The sequence below is a fragment of the Lactuca virosa genome, chromosome 4 (genome assembly GCF_052849685.1).
Source record: "Lactuca virosa cultivar CGN04683 chromosome 4, Lactuca_virosa_CGN04683_v6, whole genome shotgun sequence".
In the NCBI taxonomy this organism is placed as follows: Eukaryota; Viridiplantae; Streptophyta; class Magnoliopsida; order Asterales; family Asteraceae; genus Lactuca; species Lactuca virosa.
This window is the reverse complement of record NC_136429.1, coordinates 175,027,538-175,050,893: the sequence shown is the minus strand read 5'-3', so window position 1 is coordinate 175,050,893 and position 23,356 is coordinate 175,027,538. Positions and strand designations below refer to the sequence as shown.

General features: G+C 32.3%; 1 protein-coding gene across 1 annotated transcript; it reads right to left on the bottom strand.

Moving 5' to 3' along the window:
* Positions 1–17,407: 17,407 nt before the first annotated feature.
* On the bottom strand, positions 17,408–19,453 carry LOC145168621 (protein TAPETUM DETERMINANT 1-like). Its single transcript, XM_079087391.1, has 4 exons — positions 19,343–19,453; positions 18,449–18,831; positions 18,205–18,279; positions 17,408–17,965 (listed from the first exon to the last, which is right to left on the bottom strand). Exons 2-4 carry the CDS (start codon positions 18,543–18,545, stop codon positions 17,610–17,612), a joined length of 528 nt encoding a protein of 175 aa, XP_078943517.1. The 5' UTR covers positions 18,546–18,831; positions 19,343–19,453; the 3' UTR covers positions 17,408–17,609.
* Positions 19,454–23,356: the final 3,903 nt, after the last annotated feature.

Genomic DNA, 23,356 nt, shown 5'->3' with positions numbered 1-23,356 from the left:
TTATGCTCGTACTTTAAAAATGGAGTTTTATAAACAATAAAGTAACATAACTTAAAAAGAGTTTTTGAAATGATTTTGATCACTTATAAAAGTATAAGAAATCCTTTAATGTGATGGTTATCACAAATAACATTTATACAATATCATTGTGTTCAACTTGTATCCCCCCCCCCTAAAAACATTTAAAACATTAAAAATATTGATTATAGGGGTATGAACTCACCTTATGTGGGTGATTCAATTGAAGATTTTCGTAAGGATGAGAAGTTCTACGAATGAATTCCCGAGACACAAACGAGTCCTAAATGACATATATAGGCATATATAGGCATGTAATTAGTGTTTAAAACAACTAACATGCAATGAAACTACCTAAGGTTATAGGAAACACCCTAAATGAAGTGTTAGGCTCACAAATGGAAGTTTGGAAAGGGGTTTCACGGCCACCCAAGTATGGGTTTGCGGCCCTATAAAGTTCACGGCCTCATGAGGTTCACGGCCTCATGAGGTGTTCACGATCCAATGAACCTATGAAGGGTTCACGACCCTTATGAAGGGTTCACGGCCGTAATCCCTTCAAGTTCATGAAGATGGTGATGAAACATGACAAATCAAGGCTAGGATCTAGTAGTCTTTCAAGTATAATAAGATTAATGATGAAACACTTAAGTTTTTGAGGCTTTAGAGTGTTCACGGTTGGGAGGAGGAGAAATGAGAAGAAAATGAGCATCACATATATATAGGAGGTGGTTCACGGCCGTGAACCTAGTTTGCGGCCGTGAACACTTGTTGAGTGGTTTTCTGGTTCGAATTAATCCTCCCGATCTCAAGCTAACACATCCTAGCATCCATTCATACATTACACTAGGCTCAGAAACACTCAAACAGGCCCTTAACAGGGCTAAAAGATAGCAGAAACAAGTCTGACTCTCGATTGATTGGCTGGACTTACAAGATAAAAATTTTCGGGTTGTCACAAGGGGACATCACTTTCACAACTGCACTAACCAGGATTCAGTTTATTTGAAAGTCTTCTTAGACCTACTGGATACTCCTTACTCACATTTCTAACATTATCATCAATCTTTTTCACATTCACATTCTTATATTCCTTTTCCCCTTTTTTCTCTTGGGAGATTTCTTTTACTATAGATCATTCACTACCTTTTTACCTTTACCATCAACTTCCTTACCTTCCATATTCATACCAATTTCTACCTTTTCATTTTTTCTCTTTGATCCCATCTCCCTCTCCCTAAATAATTCATTCAAACCTCTTGCTTTTTTCTTTTCAGGCCTTACTTCTACATATTTCTTATTCTCCTTTTCAGGTGTTGCTCTTGCATAATATTTCATTTTTTCCTTTTTACACTTGTACTAACAATATTAATCGGCTCCTGTTCAGCTTGGGGACCAACTGCTGAATCACATAAACATTGTTAGTTATTCTCCATTCATTATTACAGAATATCAGTCTTTCATTCACCATTTAAAAAAATTAACTATAATATACAAGTACTATTAATCATTCTGATAGAACATTTAATTGTATACTAATTCTCAAAGAATTCTATATTTTAAACTTACAAAATTTTCAAACATTATTTTAAGTATTCCATTCCTAAACCAAATAAAAAAAAACAAAATAAGAAATTACATGTAGGTGGAGAAACTATCTTCTCTTTTTTAGGTGTTGATCTTGTAGAATATTTCATTTTTACCTTAATTGCACTTGTACCAACAATATTAATCGGCTCCTGTTCAGCTTGGGCACCAACTGTTGAATCACACAAACACATCTAGTTACTCTCCAACCATTCTTACAGAATATAAGTCTTTCCATCACAATTCACAAAAAAACTAAATAAAATATACAATTAATATAACTCATTTTGATAGAACTCTAAGTTGTATACTAATTCTGAAAGAATTCCATATAATAAAATTATAAAATATTGTAACATAATTTGTATCCAAACTCTTAAACCAAATAAAAAAACTACCTATAGGTGGAGAAACGATCTTATCCTTTTCAGGCGTTGATCTTGTAGAATATTACCTTTTTTGCACTTGTAGTAACAATATTAATAGGCTCCTGTACAACTTGGGCAACAACTGATGAATCAAAGAAACACAGTTACTTACTGATATATTCCAAATTTATACTTTAATAATCAAACTATAATACATTACATTATAATAGAATATATATTCCAGAATACAACCACATACAAGAATATATATAATTTGATTCCAGCATAATGAAATTTACCATCAATAATTCTTACAGAATATTAGTATTTCCATCACACCTTCCTAACGTAATAAAAGACTCAATTACTCTTCATCATTCTGAAAGAATTCTTAATCGTATACTAATTATGAAAGCCCCCAAAAAAACCAAATAACAAAGCCCAAAAAAAAACAAAAAAAAAACTTTATCTTCTTCGTAAACTTCTAATATCTTTAGTTTATTCAGATTAACAAAATCACAATCACATCCCATATTATTCAACATTCGAACAGATTTTCCATATTCGATTAACAAAACCCAAAAAAACCTCTTCCTTCTTCATATATTTTAACAAGTTATTCAACTTAACAAAACCACATCTAAATAATACATTGTTCAAACATTCGAACAAAATTTTAGGGTCTCAACCCAAAAAATTTTAAAAAATTAAACAACAAAAAAAAGTACGTCTAGGGGGGAGAAACGAAATCATCATCGCCGTCATCAAGATTCAACACGGTTGCAGGGGTGTTCTTAAATTTCGTCTTGAAAACACTCGACCCTGCACTCCTCATTCTTCGCGAATCGTTGTTCTTCGAAATAACCCAATGCAACTTCAGTAAACAGCTTTATGAGAATCGATCATTATATACAAAATACCAACAAAATCTTTCGATTTTATTGTTGAATCTACTAAATCTTGTTTGATTATGCGTTCCGATAGAAACGATAATCGATTCGGGGTATATGCGATGCTTTTTGGGATTATGATGCCAGTTGAAAGGAAAATGTACACAATTACCCTTATACACCCGTTTACATTTAATAAAATGTTTTTTTAATTTTATTTATATTAATTAAATATTATAAACATTTTATTAAAATTTTAAAATTTGATTGGTCCACAATTAATCCTACATCCATACAATAATTAGTTAAAATATAATAATAGTCTTTTGTCAATGTCTCTGTTTTGAAATACAATCTTAAGGTCAATCCGCTGTAGCTCTATGTCAAAATAAGCTACAAGTGACATCATTTTAAAAGACTTTAAAAGAGTCTTGAGAAGATACTAGAGAAAAAAATGTCTCTTTAACTCGGAAAGATATATATATATATATATATATATATATATATATATATATATATATATATATATATATATATATAGAGAGAGAGAGAGAGAGAGATTATAAATTTTAGTATATTTATTTTTTCGAAAAAAATAAGCTCTAAAAATAAAAATTAAAATTACAAAAAATAAAACTAACTGCGATGATTTTTTTTTTGAAAATATAAGTGGTTTTTTTAAATAAAACCTGCATTTATGGGTTTATGGGTTTTAGTGTTCACAATTAGACTTTTATCCAATAATATATGGCTTTTTAACATAAATTTAAATTAAGTTGGTAAATCGGAAGAAATAACAAAATATAGTGTATCTTATGGTATTAGTTAAAATAAAAATAAAAGTGCAACGATTTTTATAAAAATTCTCCTTTAAACAACAATTCATAAAAGAACTGCCAAAGGAGGGGTGCCAAACTCAATATCATCCATGACCTGTTTCCAAAAGAAACACAAAACCTCGATATACCAAACATAAGACAGGTTTTTTTTTTTTTGTAAAATACATTGTTAATTGTTGTGTTTGACTTTACTTAATGTCCAAACGTGCTATGACATATCTTCGCGAATCGTTGTTCTCCGTTTGGTATATTAGTGACGAAGGAGGTAGAGCGTTTAGACCATGAAGCTGAATCAAGAGCACTCGGTTCAGAAGAGGCGGTGAAAAGAAGGGACTACTTCAAGAAAATCTCTGAACTGGAAAAACTTAAAGCTGTGGACATGAAGCAAAAATCACGGATCAAATGGGTTGTCGACGGGGACGAAAATACCCGCTTCTTCCACGGTCAGGTAAACAATAACAACCGGAAAAATGGGATAGACATGCTCATGATTAACGGCTCATGGTGTACTGATCCTGAGAAAATCAAACTCGAAGCCTTTAATTTCTTTGCAAACAAATTCAAAGAAAAATGGCCTTCTCGGCCGAGATTAAATAACAATCATTTCAAACGGATCACCCCAGCTGATTGCCAAATGCTTGAAGCACCCATCTCACTAGAGGAAATCAAAGCGACGGTGTGGGCATGTGGTAGCGAGAAAGCACCGGGACCTGATGGATATACATTCAAATTCATAAAGAAGTATTGGAACGTGTTGCTGGGAGACATCGCTGCTGTAGTCAAATTCTTCGAATATCACGGGAAACTTGATAAGGCGTGCAATTCATCATACATCTCACTTATTCCTAAGATCAAAGACCCCACCTCGCTTCGTGATTTCAGGCCCATTAGCCTCATCAGTTCCCTGTACAAAATCATCGCCAAGATCCTAGCTCGTAGAATAAGCAAAGTGATGGGAAAATGCACAGACGATGTGCAATCTGCGTATGTAGAAGGCAGGAGTATTCTTGACGGGCCGTTATTAGTTAATGAGATATGTTCTTGGGCAAAGAAGGTGAAAAAGAAAGTCTTGCTCTTCAAAGTGGATTTCGACAAAGCATTAGACTCCATAAACTGGGGATTCCTCGAATCAAACTTAAAAATCATGGGGTTTGGTGACAAATGGAGGACATGGATCAAAGGCTGCCTTGAATCATCCAAAGCATCCGTCTTGGTTAATGGGAACCCGACAAAGGAATTCTCAATCTCAAAAGGGGTTCGGCAGGGGGACCCACTTTCACCGTTTCTCTTCATCATTGCAATGGAGGGACTAAGTGCAGCCATGAAGGCCGCTTGCGAGATCGGTGTCTTTCATGGATTAGCTCTACCACACGAGGGACCAACCATATCTCACCTACTATACGCGGATGAAGCACTGTTCATCAGTGAATGGTCTAAAAGGAACATAAAAAACCTCGCTAGGATTCTAAATTGCTTTCACGTATCTTCGGGCCTCAAAGTAAACTATGATAAGTCCAAGGTGTTCGGTATAGGCGTGGACATGCATGAAGTTTCCAGTTGGGCAGCGAACCTCGGTTGTAAACCATCATCTCTCCCATTCACTTACCTCGAGGTTCCTATCGGGGCGAACATGAACTTATCCAAAAATTGGAAACCGGTGATAGAGAGATTTCAGAAAAAGCTGTCCACTTGGAAAGCCAAGACGCTATCGTTCGGTGGCAGACTAACATTAATACAACTGGTATTGGGAAATTTACCAAGCTACTACCTCTCAATCTTCGTTGCCCCGGACAGAGTAATAGAAAAGTTAGAAAGCATTCGCAGGACGTTTTTATGGGGAGGTTCAGAGGAAAAAAAATGCATTCATTGGGTCTCTTGGGACAAAGTGACAGTCTCTAAAGAAGACGGTGGACTCGGGGTCATTAGTCTTAAATCGTTAAATATTTCTCTTATTATGAAGTGGTGGTGGAGACTGAGGACCGAACCAGCAGCTCTTTGGGCCAATGCTATAATCTGCATGCATAATCTAAAAAATAAACATGATTCATGTTATGCCAGTAAATATATACCAGGTGCTTGGAAAAATATCACAGGTATTGGAAAACATCTTCAAAAGAAAGACATTCCAATAGTTTCGGTGATATCCAAAGAATTATCCCCCACCGGTGTTGAATGGAAATGTCCTTTCACGGAGGACGGAAATTATTCAGTGAATGCCCTTCGGAAAAAATTGGAGCTCAACCCCAGTATAAACATTGGACGATTCACGTGGCTAAAGGAGGTCCCATTAAAAGTTAATTGTTTCATATGGAGGGCCAGACTGGGCAAAATACCTACTGCTGCTGGCCTCTTATCTAGAGGGGTAGTTTTGGAAAGTCCAATTTGCAAACAATGCGAGGAAGTTACTGAATGTTCTGACCATGCTCTGATTGGATGCAAATATGCGAAAATGGTCAAGGATGGGGTCTTTCAATGGTGTGGCGTTCCCACAGACGAATTCAACACAGTAAATGACATGATCACATTCGCAATGTCACGTTTCGATTGCCCGAAAAAAAGGAGACTGTTTATGGGAATTTGCTATGGCATGTTTTGGAGTATATGGAAGGCAAGGAACGACAAAGTCTTCAACAACAACCGGTTACCTCCTTCTAATCTAGTAGACATTATCAAATCTACCACTTACTTGTGAATTAAAAATAGGGGTAAAAAGGTCAACATTGATTGGTTAGCTTGGTGTAGTTGTCCGCTGCTTTGCTTGTAACCTGTTGTCTACTTCTTGTATTTCTCTTTTTCCTCCTCTAATCACTTGCTAGAGGTTGGTTTTTATTATATATATATACTTATTTGCGGGTTCAAAAAAAAAAGGTTTCTTTTTCATTTATTTCTAAATATGGTCTCTAGATCATATGATGCTCCATTCCTTGTAATTTTCAAAGAAGACAAAAAGATCAAATACACATAAAAATTAAGAAAATAAAACAACAAATCATGTCAATTTCATTTACTTTTCATATTGATCATTTTTGTAATTTTTTAACATATACACGGTTTTGTACCAAAACTGCTAACATATAAAATTCTTATCAATTTCATTTACATTTCAAAATTTACAAAAAAGTTAAATAACTTATTAAAATAGCCTTCAATTTTAAAGGGCGTTTAGGATTGTTTTTCAAAATAATTTATTGACTTTTTGAAAAATTAAGTAAAGAAAATGTTTGACAATTTCAAAAACATTTTTCAAATTATTTTTCCATTATATTTACAAAGCCTTCAAAATGAGATACGAAAAGTATGTAAAACTTGTTTTTTGAATCTCTTTTTAACTTTTCACACATAATAGCTTCAAAATAAGTTTTAAGTCAAACACTTTTTAACCTATTGATTTATCGACTTTTGTAACCATAAAATCTAATATAAACATTTTTTAAAAAGCTCTTTTTATTATCATCATAAGTCAATAAACGATTTTTTCCAAAAATATTTTGAAGTACAAAAAGCAATCCCAAACTCCCTCTTAGAGGTTGTAAATATAACATTAACACGTAATCTAAAAAAGTTGAGCCTCCATCCAAATTAACAAGTCTATTTAAAAGAAAAAATAACCATCAGTTTTATGTATTTTTATAACTAGAAATTGTCCTTTCCCGCTTTGTCGGGACGTAGACGTGTCCGTCCAGTGTCGATAAAGTTTTTTTGTTTACTATGTTGTAGTCATACAAAAGAAGAATATTTAATTTCTATAAATAGAGACCATTTTGTAATATTTTGAGCACATGGACAATTTTGGAACAAACCTGCTAACATATGAAATTCTTGATGCTCATGAACCATTTTTGTGGAAAAAAAAAACGAACAGAGACCTTTATGTGCACTATAAGGACATTTTTCGTAATTTATTTATACACATGAATCAAATCTGCCAATATAAAAAATATTAATGACCAAAGTATGAATCTCAAATACTTCATTATTCCTAAACAGATTAATTTTATTATATATAATAATATTCCAAGGAAATAATTTTATATATGCCTTAAATCAAGGTTGTCAAGATCGGGATCCTACCTAGGATCGTTTTTGGGTTTGCAAGATCGGGATCGAGATCCTAAGATCCCACAAAATAAAATATAATTTTAATTTATAATTTTTAATCATGAAAAATATGTCAAACATTCAATTTTTCGTTCAAAAGTTATAAAAACTTCAAAATATTAGTCATAAGCCACAATACAAAATGATAAATGGTAAATTGGTAGTAAAAAAATTCATTTGCAAAAAAAAATAAAAATAAAAATAAAATAAAAAATAAAAAATCAAGGGAAGGTAGGATTGGATCGGATCTCGATCCTGCGATCCTACCTACGATCTTACGATCCTACCTGCGATCCTACCCCAAATACGATTTTTTTACGATCCGGATCGTTTTTCATACCTAGGATCGTAGGATCGTACGATCCTACGATCAGGATCGCGATTTTGACAACCATGCCTTAAATAGATAAAAAAAATATCATATTTGTTCTCTTTAATCTCTAAATATCATATCCAAAATAAATTCTAAAATATCATATTTTCTTAAATCATATATATATATATATATATATATATATATATATATATATATATATAGAGAGAGAGAGAGAGAGAGAGAGCTAGGTTATTTTGTTTCTTACATTTATTGTGTGCTAGAATGCAACAATAGAAATTTAGTAAATTAAATAACTATTTAATTAAATAAATATAGATATTAAATGATTTCCATAATTGTATGTATATTAAATGATATCCATAATTATAATTCTCTTTTTATGGAAACTAATTAAATCCGTAATTAATGTCAGTAATAATATTCTTTCAGAATGATTTCGAATCTAGGTTTTATATATGAGTTCTTTTTTTGTTTCATGACTAACTCACTTAAAATACAATAAAGTTGAATGGAATATGAAGAACGAGAGTGTATTCTAGTAGAATACACTCTCATTCTGCTGGAATACACTATCATTCTTCTAGATACGAATTCATTCTGAAAGAATATTATTGTTGACATTAATGACGAATTTAATTAGTTTCCATAAAAATGAGTTATAAGTATGGATAGCATTTAATATACATATAATTATTACTAAATTCTTATTGGTGCATTCTAGCACACAATAGATGTGAGAAACATTTGAACCTACCTCTCTCTCTATATATATATATATATATATATATATATATATATATATATATATATATATATATATATAGAGAGAGAGAGAGAGAGAGAGGTAGGTTCAAATGTTTCTTATAACTATTGTGTGCATGTAGGAACCAATAGGAATTTATGAATAATTAAATAATTAATAACTCTTATAAGGGTAATTATGTAACTTAGCATAAGATAATTAAAATAAAATCTCTTGATTCATGGAAACTTCCATAAAAATCTCTTTTACTAACTCTTTGACCCTAACCACTCATATCATATGTATTCTAATTCTGACTCCTCTCATTTGCTTATTAACATCACCGTTCCCGTTTCTTCCCCAAAATTTCTACAACAAAACCCTATCAACAATTGATTCAAGCATCTGCAACATAACCGATCATGAAATATAGTCCAACACTTCCTAAAAATCTTTTCTAGATGGCTTTCTTAATGTCAGATCTTCGATTCTTGGAGGTGTTTTTCTTAGCTACTTGGCTTTCTTAATGTCAGATCTTCGATTATTGGAGGTGTTTTTCTTAGCTAGTTGCAATCAGGTTCACATCCGAAGTTGAGATTCATCAGGTTCGTTATTTTCTCCTTCTTAGACTTTATATATTTCTGTTTTATCCAAGTAAATCTCGTTATTTCACTTCCTTTGACGTGTACATGTAAACACTGATGCTAAAAAAAGTTAGATATTCCATCTCCAGTACCTGTCTGATTTGCCTAATATGATTCTGCCATGGCCTCCATGTGTTCGATAAAATGTCTCAATGAAAAAAATAGTTAATAATCTTTAATTTTTTTACTTCGTTTTGTTCCTTATGCTTTTTAGAAATATATAACTTAATTTAGATTGGGTTGGATGCCCTTTTCATAATAACAGGTTGATGCTAGTTGATTTGGATTAAGTTTGGAATTGCATTCGGTTTCTTCAATCCCATTTCACTGCTCTTTTATTGTTGGTATTAAATTAGATTAGATAGATTTTTCATTTCTTGTTCCTACGCGATTCAATATTGTTTGATTGAGTTTTGAAAAAGTGGATTTTGCTTGCAAATTTCAATGGATTTTGTATATGTGTGTTTAGTATTTTACTGGAATAAGAAAATAGTTGTATGTACTCTATGTATTCTGTCAGAATTTATTCTATGTATTCTGTCAGAATGTCTTCTATGTATTCTATCATATTCTATGTATTCTTCCAGAATATATTAAGTGATAGGATTGCAAGTAACATGCTTTTAACCATTCTTAGTTTTTGTTTTATTTATGATAGGAATGGCTGGAAGAATGGGTTGAAGAATTACATTCTTACGATAATATATCACATTTTCGTAAGAATAGTTGGAATCAAGTTGATTCTTTGGACCATTGAAGAAGATTAAGTGCATTTGTTCAATAATTGTATATTTAAGAATGCAATTTTGTAATAATTTTATTCATTTTTTATGACATTATGTTAGAACATTTGTAATTATATTAAAATGTATATAAAGGCTGTTATTCTGTAAGAATATGTATTAATTTGTATTTAAGTTTGGATGTCCATGAATAGATATAAGAATGTTTATTCCACCGGGGGTTCAAAAAAATGATTCTTTAATAATATTCTAATAGAATACCATTCTAACAGAATCACAGAAATCATTCTAACAAAATAACAAAATAACATTCTGTCAGAATAAAATCGGTTTATGCTTACAAATTACGTTTGAATTTGAATTAATTTTTAAAAAATCATATTTTTAAAATAAAGAGCATTAATTATCCCCTAAATCTCGAATTTTTTTTTTAAATTTGTCTCAATTGACTAAAATACCCTTATAATGAATTTAGATGATATTTTTGTGTTATATTTAATTTAATAATATTTATTAATCACTTACTTAAAATAACTAAAATGATTGATCCACAATCAACAATACATGCACACAATACTTATCAAAAACACAATAACCTAACCCACTACATATATATATATATATATATATATATATATATATATATATATATATATATATATATATATATATATATATATATATTAAACATTTTTGTAAGTATTTATTGTAATTTAAAATCATTATAATTAGAGTAAATTACATGAATGGTCCATGTGTTTTAGGGTAATTCGTATGGTTGATCCCTAACTCTTTTCTTTTTAACTTTGATCATCCCTTTAGTTTGCTTTTATTTCAATTTTGGTCCCTAATTGCGTTAAAATGACTATTTTACTATGAATTCTATTTTTTATTCGTTGGTATACTATTAAATAAGAATAGACCTAGGCCCACAACCTCAATTTCTGACAAACCTTCCCTTATATAGGAAAAGAAAAAATCCAAAAAAGACATAGTGTTACTGTAATATCCCAAAATCGTGACCCAAATTTTTTTGTTTAATTACATTACTTATGAAAAAATAGTTTACAGAAAACATCGTTACTATCATTTCAAAACATCAAGTTACAAATCACAAGTCTCGAAAACCATACATCAAATAGTAAAATGTCAGAGTACAATCTCAGGGTTCTCAAAGCGGAAATCATATGTGTGCGATGCGCTGCTACCCTGCCGGCTCCTTTCCCTTAGCTGAAGAGGTACCTGAAACCAAAACTAAAAACGGTAAGCACGAAGCTTAGTGAGTTCCCCCATCATACCTCATACCATACAACCATACATATTGTCGGGCAGTTTTGGGGTACCCGACCTACCCGTGTCAAGCCACTCTGGGGTGCTGACCTACCCATGGCAAGCCATTCTGGGGTGTTGACCTACCCGTGTCAGGCCGTTCTGGGGTGCCTGCCTACCCTCCGGTCTATCTCACCCGATCATGGGGACTATTTTACCCCCTACTACTATCACATAATAATACATATCATAATCATGCTGTCAGACATATTTGGGGTGTCCGACCTACCCTTCGGTCCTAACGACCGAATCGGGGACTATTCCCCTTCCTACTACCACTAGCACATAGAACATATCATACAGGCACATAGAACACATTTAATAATAGCAACCAGACAATTATCACATAGAAAATCATCTATACTATAGTCAACTAATAGTGGGTTGGCCTTGGTGCCTTAGACCCACTTCTACTGGAAGGTAACTCACCTCAATGTTGTGTACTTCCTGTACTGTCCTCGGTGTGAAAATCGACTCTCCTCGACTCCTCAATCCCTATACGACAACTTTTCTAAGTTATCAATTCATACTCATAACCCTTACAAGGGTCAATCTAGTCCAAGTCAAAGTCAAGGTCAAAACCTTAGTCAAAGTCAACCTTGGTCAAAGTCAACATCTGGTTGACTCGACTCACCGAGTTGGTCCACCAACTCGTCGAGTCCCCATGACCACAGAATGCCATAATCTCGTCCCTACTCGTCGAGTCTAGCAAGATCTCGACGAGTTCGCCTTCAACAACACATCAGGCTATCTTCAACCAACTCGCCGAGTTCGTCCTTGAACTCGTCGAGTTCATCTTTATCCATATGAAGGTGTTCAGTCTATGACTCGCCCAGTTCATCCTTAAACTCGTCGAGTCCGTCTTCATGTGGTTGGGACATTGCCTTGAACTCGCCGAGTTCCTCCTTGAACTCGTCGATTCCTTCGATCTTCAAGTCCATAACAAACTCCTAACAGGCTGAGTGTTCCTTCCACTCAACCAAAGACCATTTCCAGAAGGCATTTGGGTAAAATACGACCAGACTCGACGAGTCACCCAAGTGACTCGCCGAGTCCCTCTTTGTCCAAAACTATTCAGTCGGTTATAATGGGTCTTAATGCATCAAAACCATAGATCTGGCCTCCTAGGGCCCATTTTATACGTAAAGCTACAAACTTGATGTCCATGCATGGGCCTTTGGCTCAAAAAGCCATAAAAAGGGGTTTATATGTTGCATGGGTCTCCCAAGGCCATAAAGTTGGCACATTTATGCCATGGGAACCCTTAATGGTTCCAGATCTGAAGTGCAACTCCAAATATACATACAAATCCGAGTATAGCCTCTCAAAAGCTTAGAAAATGTAGAAAATAGCCCCAAAACAAGATCTAGGAGATAAATGGTCAAGGTTCAAGTTTTTTACCTTGAATGAACTGAGAATGAAGCAAAACCTCTGGATCTACAAGCTTCCACTTGAACTCCCAAGCTTTTTTCTTCTCTTCCAACTTCAAATGCACATAAATGTCACCAAAAAGCTCAAGAACACTCAAAAGGGGCTTAGGGTTTCGATTTAGGGTTTCTCTGGGTTGGGAGGGACGATGGGGGCTGGGTTGAGGCAAAATAAGACGTTTAAATAAGGTGCAAACCCTAACATTAGGGTTTTATCCAGACAGCTCCTACTCGTCGAGTCGGTCCCCCGACTCGCCGAGTAGGTCACTAAACCTCCGGGTCCAAAGTCGAGTCTACTCGACGAGTTGGGCCTCCAACTCGCTGAGTCCCAGGGAAAAACATGAAAAATACTTGAATTTAAATGCGTACCATGGACCAGGTGTTACAGTTATGAGACCGATCTCAAAACCACTTGACCATTACAAAACTAATTCGAGATCTTTAAGGTACATCAATAATTGTGAAAGGCCGTAATTTTGTTGTTATTGTTGTTAAGTTGTTGAGTCAATGCCTAAATGATTTAAAATTTGGATTAGAGTACTAATTTTATATAAAAAGAAAAAAAAATCATCGGAGACTTATATGAGTCTTTGCTTGTGTGTGTGTGTGTGTATATACACTCTAATAAATAAAGATTTTTTTGCCACTTGTCATGCTCTCATTCATTTGCTATATGTCATTTTGTAGTTATTTTAAATTTTTTTCCACATGTTATTTTATGCTTTTTTTTCATTTTATTAAATCCACATAGTATTTAAATGTAATAATTAAATAAATGAAATAATAAATGAATATCAATTTTATTAATTAACTTTCCTTATAATTTTAAAATTTCTAAATTAAAGTAACATTAATTTCTTTGTTTATTTATCTAAATTATTTGTTTAAATTTAAAAGAAGAAAAAAATACTTTAATTTTAGTAATTCAATATTTTTTTTTATTTTTCTTATAAAATCAAAACTTCTTAAATATTTAAACCTTCATAATTAACTTTTTTTTTTTAATAAATTCATGTAATACATGGATCTTACAACTAAAATTATAATAAAATGTAAACTAAAAAGATAATAAATACAAAATATAGATATATTTTGTAAGGTAATAACGATCCAAAGCAAAATGGAGTTCCATCCTTTAGATTTTAACCTATGCATTATATATATTAAATACAAAATATAGATATATTAAATACCAAATATGGTTTGTAAAGAGGTTTCACTGTTTATTTGTCTTTCTATTTCTAAATCTAAAATTTACTAAAACGAAATCATATTATATAATATATATTGTCAAGCATTTATTATAAAATATAAAACAACAATTTTTCTCGAAATAGTTATATAGGTACCGGTCATAGAAGATTTTCATATTTACACTATTTCCCTTCAATTAATCATTATTTAATAGTCTTCATCCCTTATAATTTTAAGTTAATTTATTAGTATTTTATATATTACGATTTGATCTTTTACTATATTTTAAAGTTACATTTTGGCCATTTACATAACTTTTAAATAATATTTTTTTATTAATTTTTTAGGATACACTTTCAAGTCTTATTTTCGTCCGCCTCCTCCGTATATAATTGTTTGTATTCGAATTTTATTTTGATATTTTTGTGCTCCTTTTATATGGTTTAATCATCTCCACGATATATATGACGTCGAGCTGCATTTTTCAACATACTAAGGCTTCAGTAGCATCGTATGGACGGTCCAAACCCTAGTTTTAACTTAAAAATGTATGTTCAATTGAGAAAATAAAAAGTGTTAAAAATGGGAATCAATCTCAACCACTTATTTATTTATTGCCATAAAACCCTCAGTCGTATATACGTGACGGGGGACCGTAATATTTATATGTGAATCCACCACTCCCCCTCTCTTTTGCCACCTACCCACTGCCACTTCCACCACCTTTACCGTCATTACATCCACCACCAACCGCCATATTTATATATGAATAATCACTTGCGAACATATATATATATATATATATATATATATATATATATATATATATATATGTATTTTAATATAAGAATAAATATATATTCATTCATATATGAATATAGATTCATATATGAATAAAATCTGTTTCGTCCTTTCAGTACGCTTGAGCGATTAAATGGTAGATTCGAAATGAATGGTTCGGATTTATTTTGCAAAAAATTGTTACAATTTAATTTAGGTAAATTACACGAATGGTCCCTATGGTTTTGGGTAGTTTGCACGTTTGTCCTTATAAATATTTTTTAACTCGGACCATCCCTGATATTTGTGTTTGTTGCGATTTTGGTCCCGGACCAAGATTAAAAGACCAATATACCCTTATGCATTATTTTAACTTATTGTTTATTATTAACTATATTATTATAAGATTTTTTTATACATATATGTCCCACTCATTCTTTTCTTCCTCATCGTCTCAGGAACTCCATCATCAACACTCATCCTTCTCCGACCATCGTCCCTCCCTTCCCATTATGTCGTAAACCTCTGCCTCTTTGTTTTTCTGATGATTACAAACACAACACAAGGCTCTAAAAAAACTGGATTTCAAGCTCTATTCTTAAACCTGCAAATTGAATCTCGCTTTGGGATAACGGATCTTCAAACCTGCAAACCCCACATCCTCTCCGCTCAACAGATTCCAACACCACCTCCATCTCCGATACCACTTCCACCGATCATCGCCACTACAACCTATCGTCACTACAACCTCCACTTCAACATCGTCCATAGTTACCGAAACCAGCAAAAACAACAAAAAAATATGGTCGAAAACCCTGATTCAGTAGTTTGGGCAAATAAATCAAAATCCAAACAATTTAGGGAAACTTGGAGATGGAAGGATTAGTCCATCGGAGAACATATCACGATTCACGTGCATCTTAGTCTCTCTCTCATGCTCCTCCGTCGTCTGAGAAAACGAATTGAACGAGTGGCGACCCTCTGAGAAAACGATTTCCATACATCAATATTGTTTCTTGATTTTAAGAAAACCTATATACGTGGGAATAAATTTTCAGAAAATCCACCAACCATCACTATTTCTGCCTTCCCGCCGTCTGCTTTGATTATGTTACACACTAGTTTAGTTCTCAACTACGTTGAGTTTCAGATCGGGTCATCGAATTGAACGAGTGGGTATGAACGATTGGAGAGGGTGTGAGAGGGAAAAAGTAGGTCAAAGGAAGAGACGACAGAGAGGTGGTTGGAGGAGGAGAAAGATTAGGGTTACCGGAAATTCGGAACGAAAAAGAGATGAAGATGGTGATAGGGAGTGATGGAAGGAGGTGAAGTGTGAAGAGCTAGGAGAGGGAACGACAAGCTTTAGGATTTTTATTCTTTATTATTCTATTTGATATTATATTTAGTTTATTTATAAATAATGAATAAATAAAAATGATTAAAATGGTTTAAAAAGTTTAAGGGCATAATAGTCTTAAATTTAAGAAAGGACAGGGACCAAGTACGCAGACTACCATCAATCACAGGTACCATCCGTGTAATTTACCCTTTAATTTATTGTTATAGAGTAAATTGCACAAAAGTCATTATGTTTAGATACATTTTCTATTTTGAAATTATTTTTTTGTTGCAATTTTTACAATCCTCACCATATTTGTCCATTATCCAGTTACCATTTTACTAACATTTGTCGGTTATCCAGATTTGACATAACATGTTGACATAGAACTATTAGGTTATTTGGTGTCAACCGTGTCCAAATTGAAAAAAAAGACACAAAAGATATTAAGTCTTATTTTGTTTTCATTTTTTTCAAATTTTATAGTTCATTATTTTTTGTTCTAAATCAAAATTCATTTTTCCTAATTCATTTGTAAAATTAATGTTTGATTTGAAACAAAAAGTAATAGCTTCAAATTTGAAAAAAAAAAAAGATGAAATCATAATATCAATTTTGAAAAATTTAAAAACTTACTATTTCTGTCTTTTTTTTTATTTTGACACTTCATCTAGTCGTATCATTCCCAAATAACAAACAATGTCATGTTAATATAACACGTTAGACTAATACATAAGCACCCCATGACACATCAATAGTTACAATCGGATAACCAAGAAAATGACCAAGATTACAAAAAAAAAATTGTAAATAATAATAATATTGTGCATTTTATCTATTATTATAATAGAATAAATTTCTATAACGTTATAATCACATATAAGCTTTATAATCTTTAAAGTAAATTTCCATATAAAAAGTTTGTCAAACATAAAATTCAATCAAATTAAGAAAATAAATAAATGTAAAATGTAACAATAATTCTCTTCTCATTTATTGATCGCTAAATCTATGATTCACCTCTCTCTAATCATCGCATTCATCCAAAAACCTCAAAACTACTGCTAGAACAAATTAAAATAAATTGCATTTTCAACCCTTCGAGTTGAACTACAAACTAAAAAGTCATAGTAACAAAATAAATACCTCTTCACTCTGCAATAAAAATTAAAAACTCAAACTCGAAGGGTATAAAATGCAATTTAACCAAAAAAAAAACATCTTTTTCAGACTGGATTTATCATTTATTCTTGTCGGTGGTCGGCGTTTATCAGTCATCGACAGGTGACGGAGGAGACGGAAAGCTGATAAGCGAACGTGTTAGCATATTGAAACATCACCGTTCGGCCGGGTATAAGCGGCTTTCCGTCGTTCACAAGGCAGTCATTGTAGCGGAGGCGCTTGAAAAGGTGGGGGTTGACCAGCCGTGCAGAGCTGAACCAGCCGCAGGAGAGGTGGACGTCGGAGATTGAACAGCCGGTGGCGCAGATGTTCATGATCTCCACCGTGTAGATCGGAATGCCATGAGGGAGAGGAGAAGTGGGCCCCTGGTTAATGACAATGTCGGATTTCGAGCATTTGTCCCCCCAATTTCGCTCTGGTAGCACTTCACCGGTTTCTGAAGAATTTTCTGCAAAAAGTGAACACAGAAAATAAAAACGACATGATCGTGCAAATGGACCACTAGAATGAAACATACGTGCAACCACCACCAACAATGGCAGCTGTACAGTAATCGGAACGGAAATTTTAATTCATATTCATTCAACAGAAAAAGGGATTCCGAATTTCCGATTCAGATTCTGATGGACACATGAGAGAGACATGAGAGATTTATTTATGGAGGTGAAAAGGTTAAAAATTATTTACCAAGAAGCTTTCGATGGGGACCAGAAATAGTACTGTTCATTTGCTCCATGATAAGATCGCCATGTTGCGTTACGCCTTAACAGAATAAACAAAAAGTGAAATGATCAATGATGAAGGAGAATCAATGGAGGATGATTGTTTGTTAAGAATATGAACTGTTCATCGAATGAATAACAGAATAATTTCAAAATGGAAGGAAAACATTTCAAAAGGAAACAAAAACAATGATGAATCTGTAACGAACCTGTAACGAAGGCAATCATTATGACGACGAGTAGTGATACTGAAAATGTCGCCGTAACCAATGCGATTTTGTGAATTGACGATAAGTTTGTCTTCATTTTAAATGCCAAGAACGGATATCAAGGTCAACGAGAATGCGTACAAGTTTTTCACGAAGGAAACTGGAGATAAAATCCGGTGGTTGTTCGAGAAGAATCTGATAAATCTGAGTTGAACTTATATGAGATCGATTTTGAATCGGTTAAACTCGGAGGATCATGGAGTTTTTTACTGTAGCTATCATCATCGATCTACAAACGTGAGTCCAGAAATCTGAAGGATTAGATGGAAATCGAGAGCCAATCTTTGACTGTATTGATGGATGCAGAAGCGATTGAGATTGAACTGCATAAAATATATAATATTCAGTAAGGTGTGAGAGGAGAGCATAAACATCAAATCAATTGAAATCCAAATAATAAGTTAAAACCGCCGAATCTTACACCACAACTGGCTGTGGTTTGACTAAAGGGTCTTTTCTTCTGTTTTTCCTAATTATTGCAATTGAAAAACGGCTTACTCAACATTCATCTCGATTACAGAACCAAAGCATATCAAAACGGAAAGTTATCCGACAACAAATTCCTTACGATTTCCAGGAAAATCGCCGATCCAGACATTTTTTTTGGAACTTATAAACAAATCGTAAAAAGAACTTTCAAACAAGTACATATTCCATAAGAGCTCAAGCAATAAAGAAGTTAGCACGAAAGCATTGAAACACATGAATAAATTCACAGATATTTGATATCAGAGACACAAAAATGGCAGTTTAAATCCTCGAAAGCCAATAAAAAGGAAGGAAATCAAAAATCCATGGAAATAAGTAATGTGCGAGATTCATCATTCATGGTACCTTTGAATCTTCCTCTGATACTGTGAAATAATCAGCTCCGATGAGTGTGCATTTACGTTGATCAATATATATGAGTGTAGAGAGAGAAAAAGAGTGACTAGGGTTTTGAAGATCACATATGGTAGTGGACGTGGGTTTTTTCTGAGAAGAAAAGTGGGAGGGAATGATACAGAGGGTTTAAAAACGAGCGCATGGTTTTATAATATTTTATTTGGAAGGTTATTTAATGCCTATAATTACGTATAAAAAAACGCTTGACTAAAAAGTCAAAGAACAATTGTTCCCAAATATATCATTAATTAATATAGAATCAAAATATATACTCATTAATTAGTATTAAAAAGTAAAAATGTTATAAACATTGGTTGATACGTATCAAATAAGAAAAGATTGTATTTGTCGTTACTGTTAATGGGTAAATGGTAAGTTTCTTAGGACCATTCCTAAAATGCTAAAATGGAAAACGATTTATTACAAAATTGGAAAAATTGTAAATCTTAAAAAACTATCTATTTCGCTAATTTGCTTAGTGAGATTTTTTTTTCCTTTTCAGTCAAAAAGGGAACAAATTGTGAATGGGGTAGATATATAATTAGCCTTTATGAATGACTAAAAATATTTTATCTTCTATTTATTTTGTAAAATAGTAGATTTTTTACAAGATGACATCGCAAATAATTAAAAATAATAATAGTAAATATGAGGAAAAATAGAGGTTTTAAGGAGAAATGATGCAAAAAAAAAGAAAGAAAGAAGGAATCATATATTTTATTAGAGGAAAAAGAAAAGGTTTTCAATATGAACTATAGTACAACGGGTGGCAACGTGCGTTTTAACAAAGTGATTTTGCAAAACATGTAATCTTTTTTGCGGAACTAAAGATGTTAACCATCAAAGTTTATTGAAAAATTTTAGTTGTTAACCATCAAAGTTTTTGACTTCTTTCACCATTTGATTTATTAGAATAAGAGTATCAAAATAAATTGAAAATGCAATACAAAAATACGAGGATATCGTTATATCACCATCTTAAAGGATACCTAGCCTTTAGCCTTCCTTATAATCGTTGTTGGGTTTAAATGGCTAAGATCCTTCTAGGGTCTCCTCGAGTTAAAGATTACATATAAGGATTCCTGCAATTCTTCCTATACAGAGATGGAGATAAGATTTTAGCATAAATGAGATTGAAATTCTTCCTATACAGATAAGATTTTAGCATAAGTGAGATAAATGAGAGTTATATCGTAAAAATATACTAAAACATGTTATATGTTATGAACATCTTTTTTGGTTCAAAAAGAAAATCAATGGTTTTTTCTTTTCTCATGATTTACTTTAGTTATTATAAGTATACAAATTAATTACATATATTATTATTATTATTATTTGATAAAATTATTATTTGATAAAACTAGCAGCGGTGCCAGATAGTTTTTATGCGTCGGTTAGTTATATTTTTGTGTTCGATACTTCGTTTCAGCCCTCTGACGAATTGTTTTTTTCACCGATTAGTTTTCTTTTGGCATGTTCTTGTTTCAGGATAAAAAGAAAAGTATGTTGTTAATAATGTGACATCGTGCTAGGGCGGTGAATTGTTTATTTTCGGCATGTAGTTTCTTTTTGACAATTATGGTTCGAGATGGGGGTAACAAATGTACGTATGTTGTTTTGGTTTTAAAAATATAAGTATACTATGACTGTAGGATAAAAATAAAAATCGATTATCTATGAGATAAAAACAGTAGTATTTTCTATATAATACATTAAAGAGGTACCCCAAGCAGGACGATGAATGAAAATATTTTTTTTTCAACAAATAATTTCATTATGGCAGTTAGATTCTTTTTAATTCGAGGCTAATAGGTTTCTTTTTGCGAAAGGTTTTATTTAAATAAAATGGGAAAAAATTGGCAATATCACACTGAAAATATTGTAATCTCTAGGCACAAAGCATATAAAGCGCACTATACCAAACAAAACAACATAAACGGTTCAAATATGAAATAAATTATTAAAAAAGATTAATAGACATTTAATGTTAAAAATGTAAAATATAGACCACATTCAAAGTTTACCAAGCCATAAGAACGAAATAGTAATTAACATTACTATGAGACTCTCACAAGGTTAAATATAGAGTTGGCATTAAAAATGCGAACATTGATTAGATATTTCGTTACCTAAACTTGAGAAATATAGGTTGATTTTCACAAATAAACTTTATAAACCGCTTTCTTATAATATATTAAGGAATGTTGACCAAAAATTAAGGTTTGGACTTTGGAATATTCATGTTTGACTTAAGCTTACTTGGAGTTGTACTAAGGCCACATCCTCCCTTTATGTGGGTGATGTAAAGCTTAATCCCATTACAAACATAAGTTATTTTTAAGTTAAAAGTAACAAATAATTCAATATGAATAATAACACATTATACCATGTAACATCCACCTATGATTAAATACATAATATATTTGATCAAAATCATGTTATAATTATTAATATTTTAAGGTGTGCATCATATTTATAGAAGCTAAATTTGAATCAGGAAGTGTAACAATTAATGAAAAGTTGAATGTTGCATTCAGTACAGTAGGCTCCCAAGTTCATGCTCCTTTGTAATGTCCTCTTTAGGTAAAGCTTAACATCTGCAAGTGGAGCATATCCGAGAAGTGTTCAATCAACTGCAATATTGAATGTGTAATAGGTAAAGTTTTACAAAGTAGAATGTTTTAATAAGAATAGTAAATGCAACAAAAGTACATTGCGGCGAAGCTTCATGGTTAAAGGAGCAACGATGGTGGGACTCATAAAACTAAATTACATCAAAGAAAGAAACATGGAATTAAAGAAAGAAATATAGAAATAGTGATCAGAAGACATGAGACTCACAAAACTCCAATATATCAAGATTTGCAACCAGTAAAGCAAGAAAGAGAGACAATCATCATCGTTCCTGTGTGGATCTATTTGCATCAAACGGGAAAAAGAAAGCTAAGCGAGAAATGTGAAGAGGGGAGATGGAACTTCAGGCCAACATGTCAAATGTTTTAACCAAGAGGTCAAATGTTTTGACCATGAGGACAATTATGTGATTAGAAGACAACTAACCGAAGAATGAATGCAATGAATTTGATAGAGTCAAACCCATCAACCATGGAGATGAAAATGTCCTTAAACAACAATCTCTTATTCTTCCTCTCTCTAAAGAGAACATAAACAAAAAGTATTCGTTGGTAAAATCGACTGGGACTGGGGGATTTGATTAAATGTGCAAACACAAAATCAAAGAATGTTTTCATAATTGTGATATCAGGGCCAAGATTTTTCTTCTAAAATATGCAAATTTGTCATTCTAGTACATAAGTTTGTCCATGTGAGTTATGCTCTCGTAAAAAGGTATAAACCACAAAATTAAAAAAAAAACTAAACTATTAGTAATCTTATTTCTTAGTGAAGATGACTAAAAAAACAAAAATGAAGGAGAATATAATATTTTAAACAAACAAATGATTATATAAGAAAATCCTAGGGAGATTAGAGATGAATTTGGTATTTCAAAAAAGAAATCCAACTCATAACTTCCTTTATTCACGCTTATTGCTAAAATTTAAAAACATATAATTTTCTTAACTGTCAAAAATTCAACCTATAATTTTCTTTATTCACGGAAATGAATGTAACATATAACGATATTATAGGGAACTAATTATTAATTAAGGTTGATTAGAATTAGTAGTTTAGGTTAGGTTTAAAAGTTTATATTTGATTTTAGAATAAAGATGTAACAAGGGGGAAACACGGGGAAAAGGAAATATAGTTGGAAATCTCCTAAGCCATAATTACGGGTTCAATTGTTTAACAACGGATTAATAGTTTATGTGCATAATTTGATTGTATATCTAGAGTGAAAACTGTACCTCTTAAATTTCAAGAAATGCTCAATATATTTAATATAATAGAATATATATATATATATATATATATATATATATATATATATATATATATATG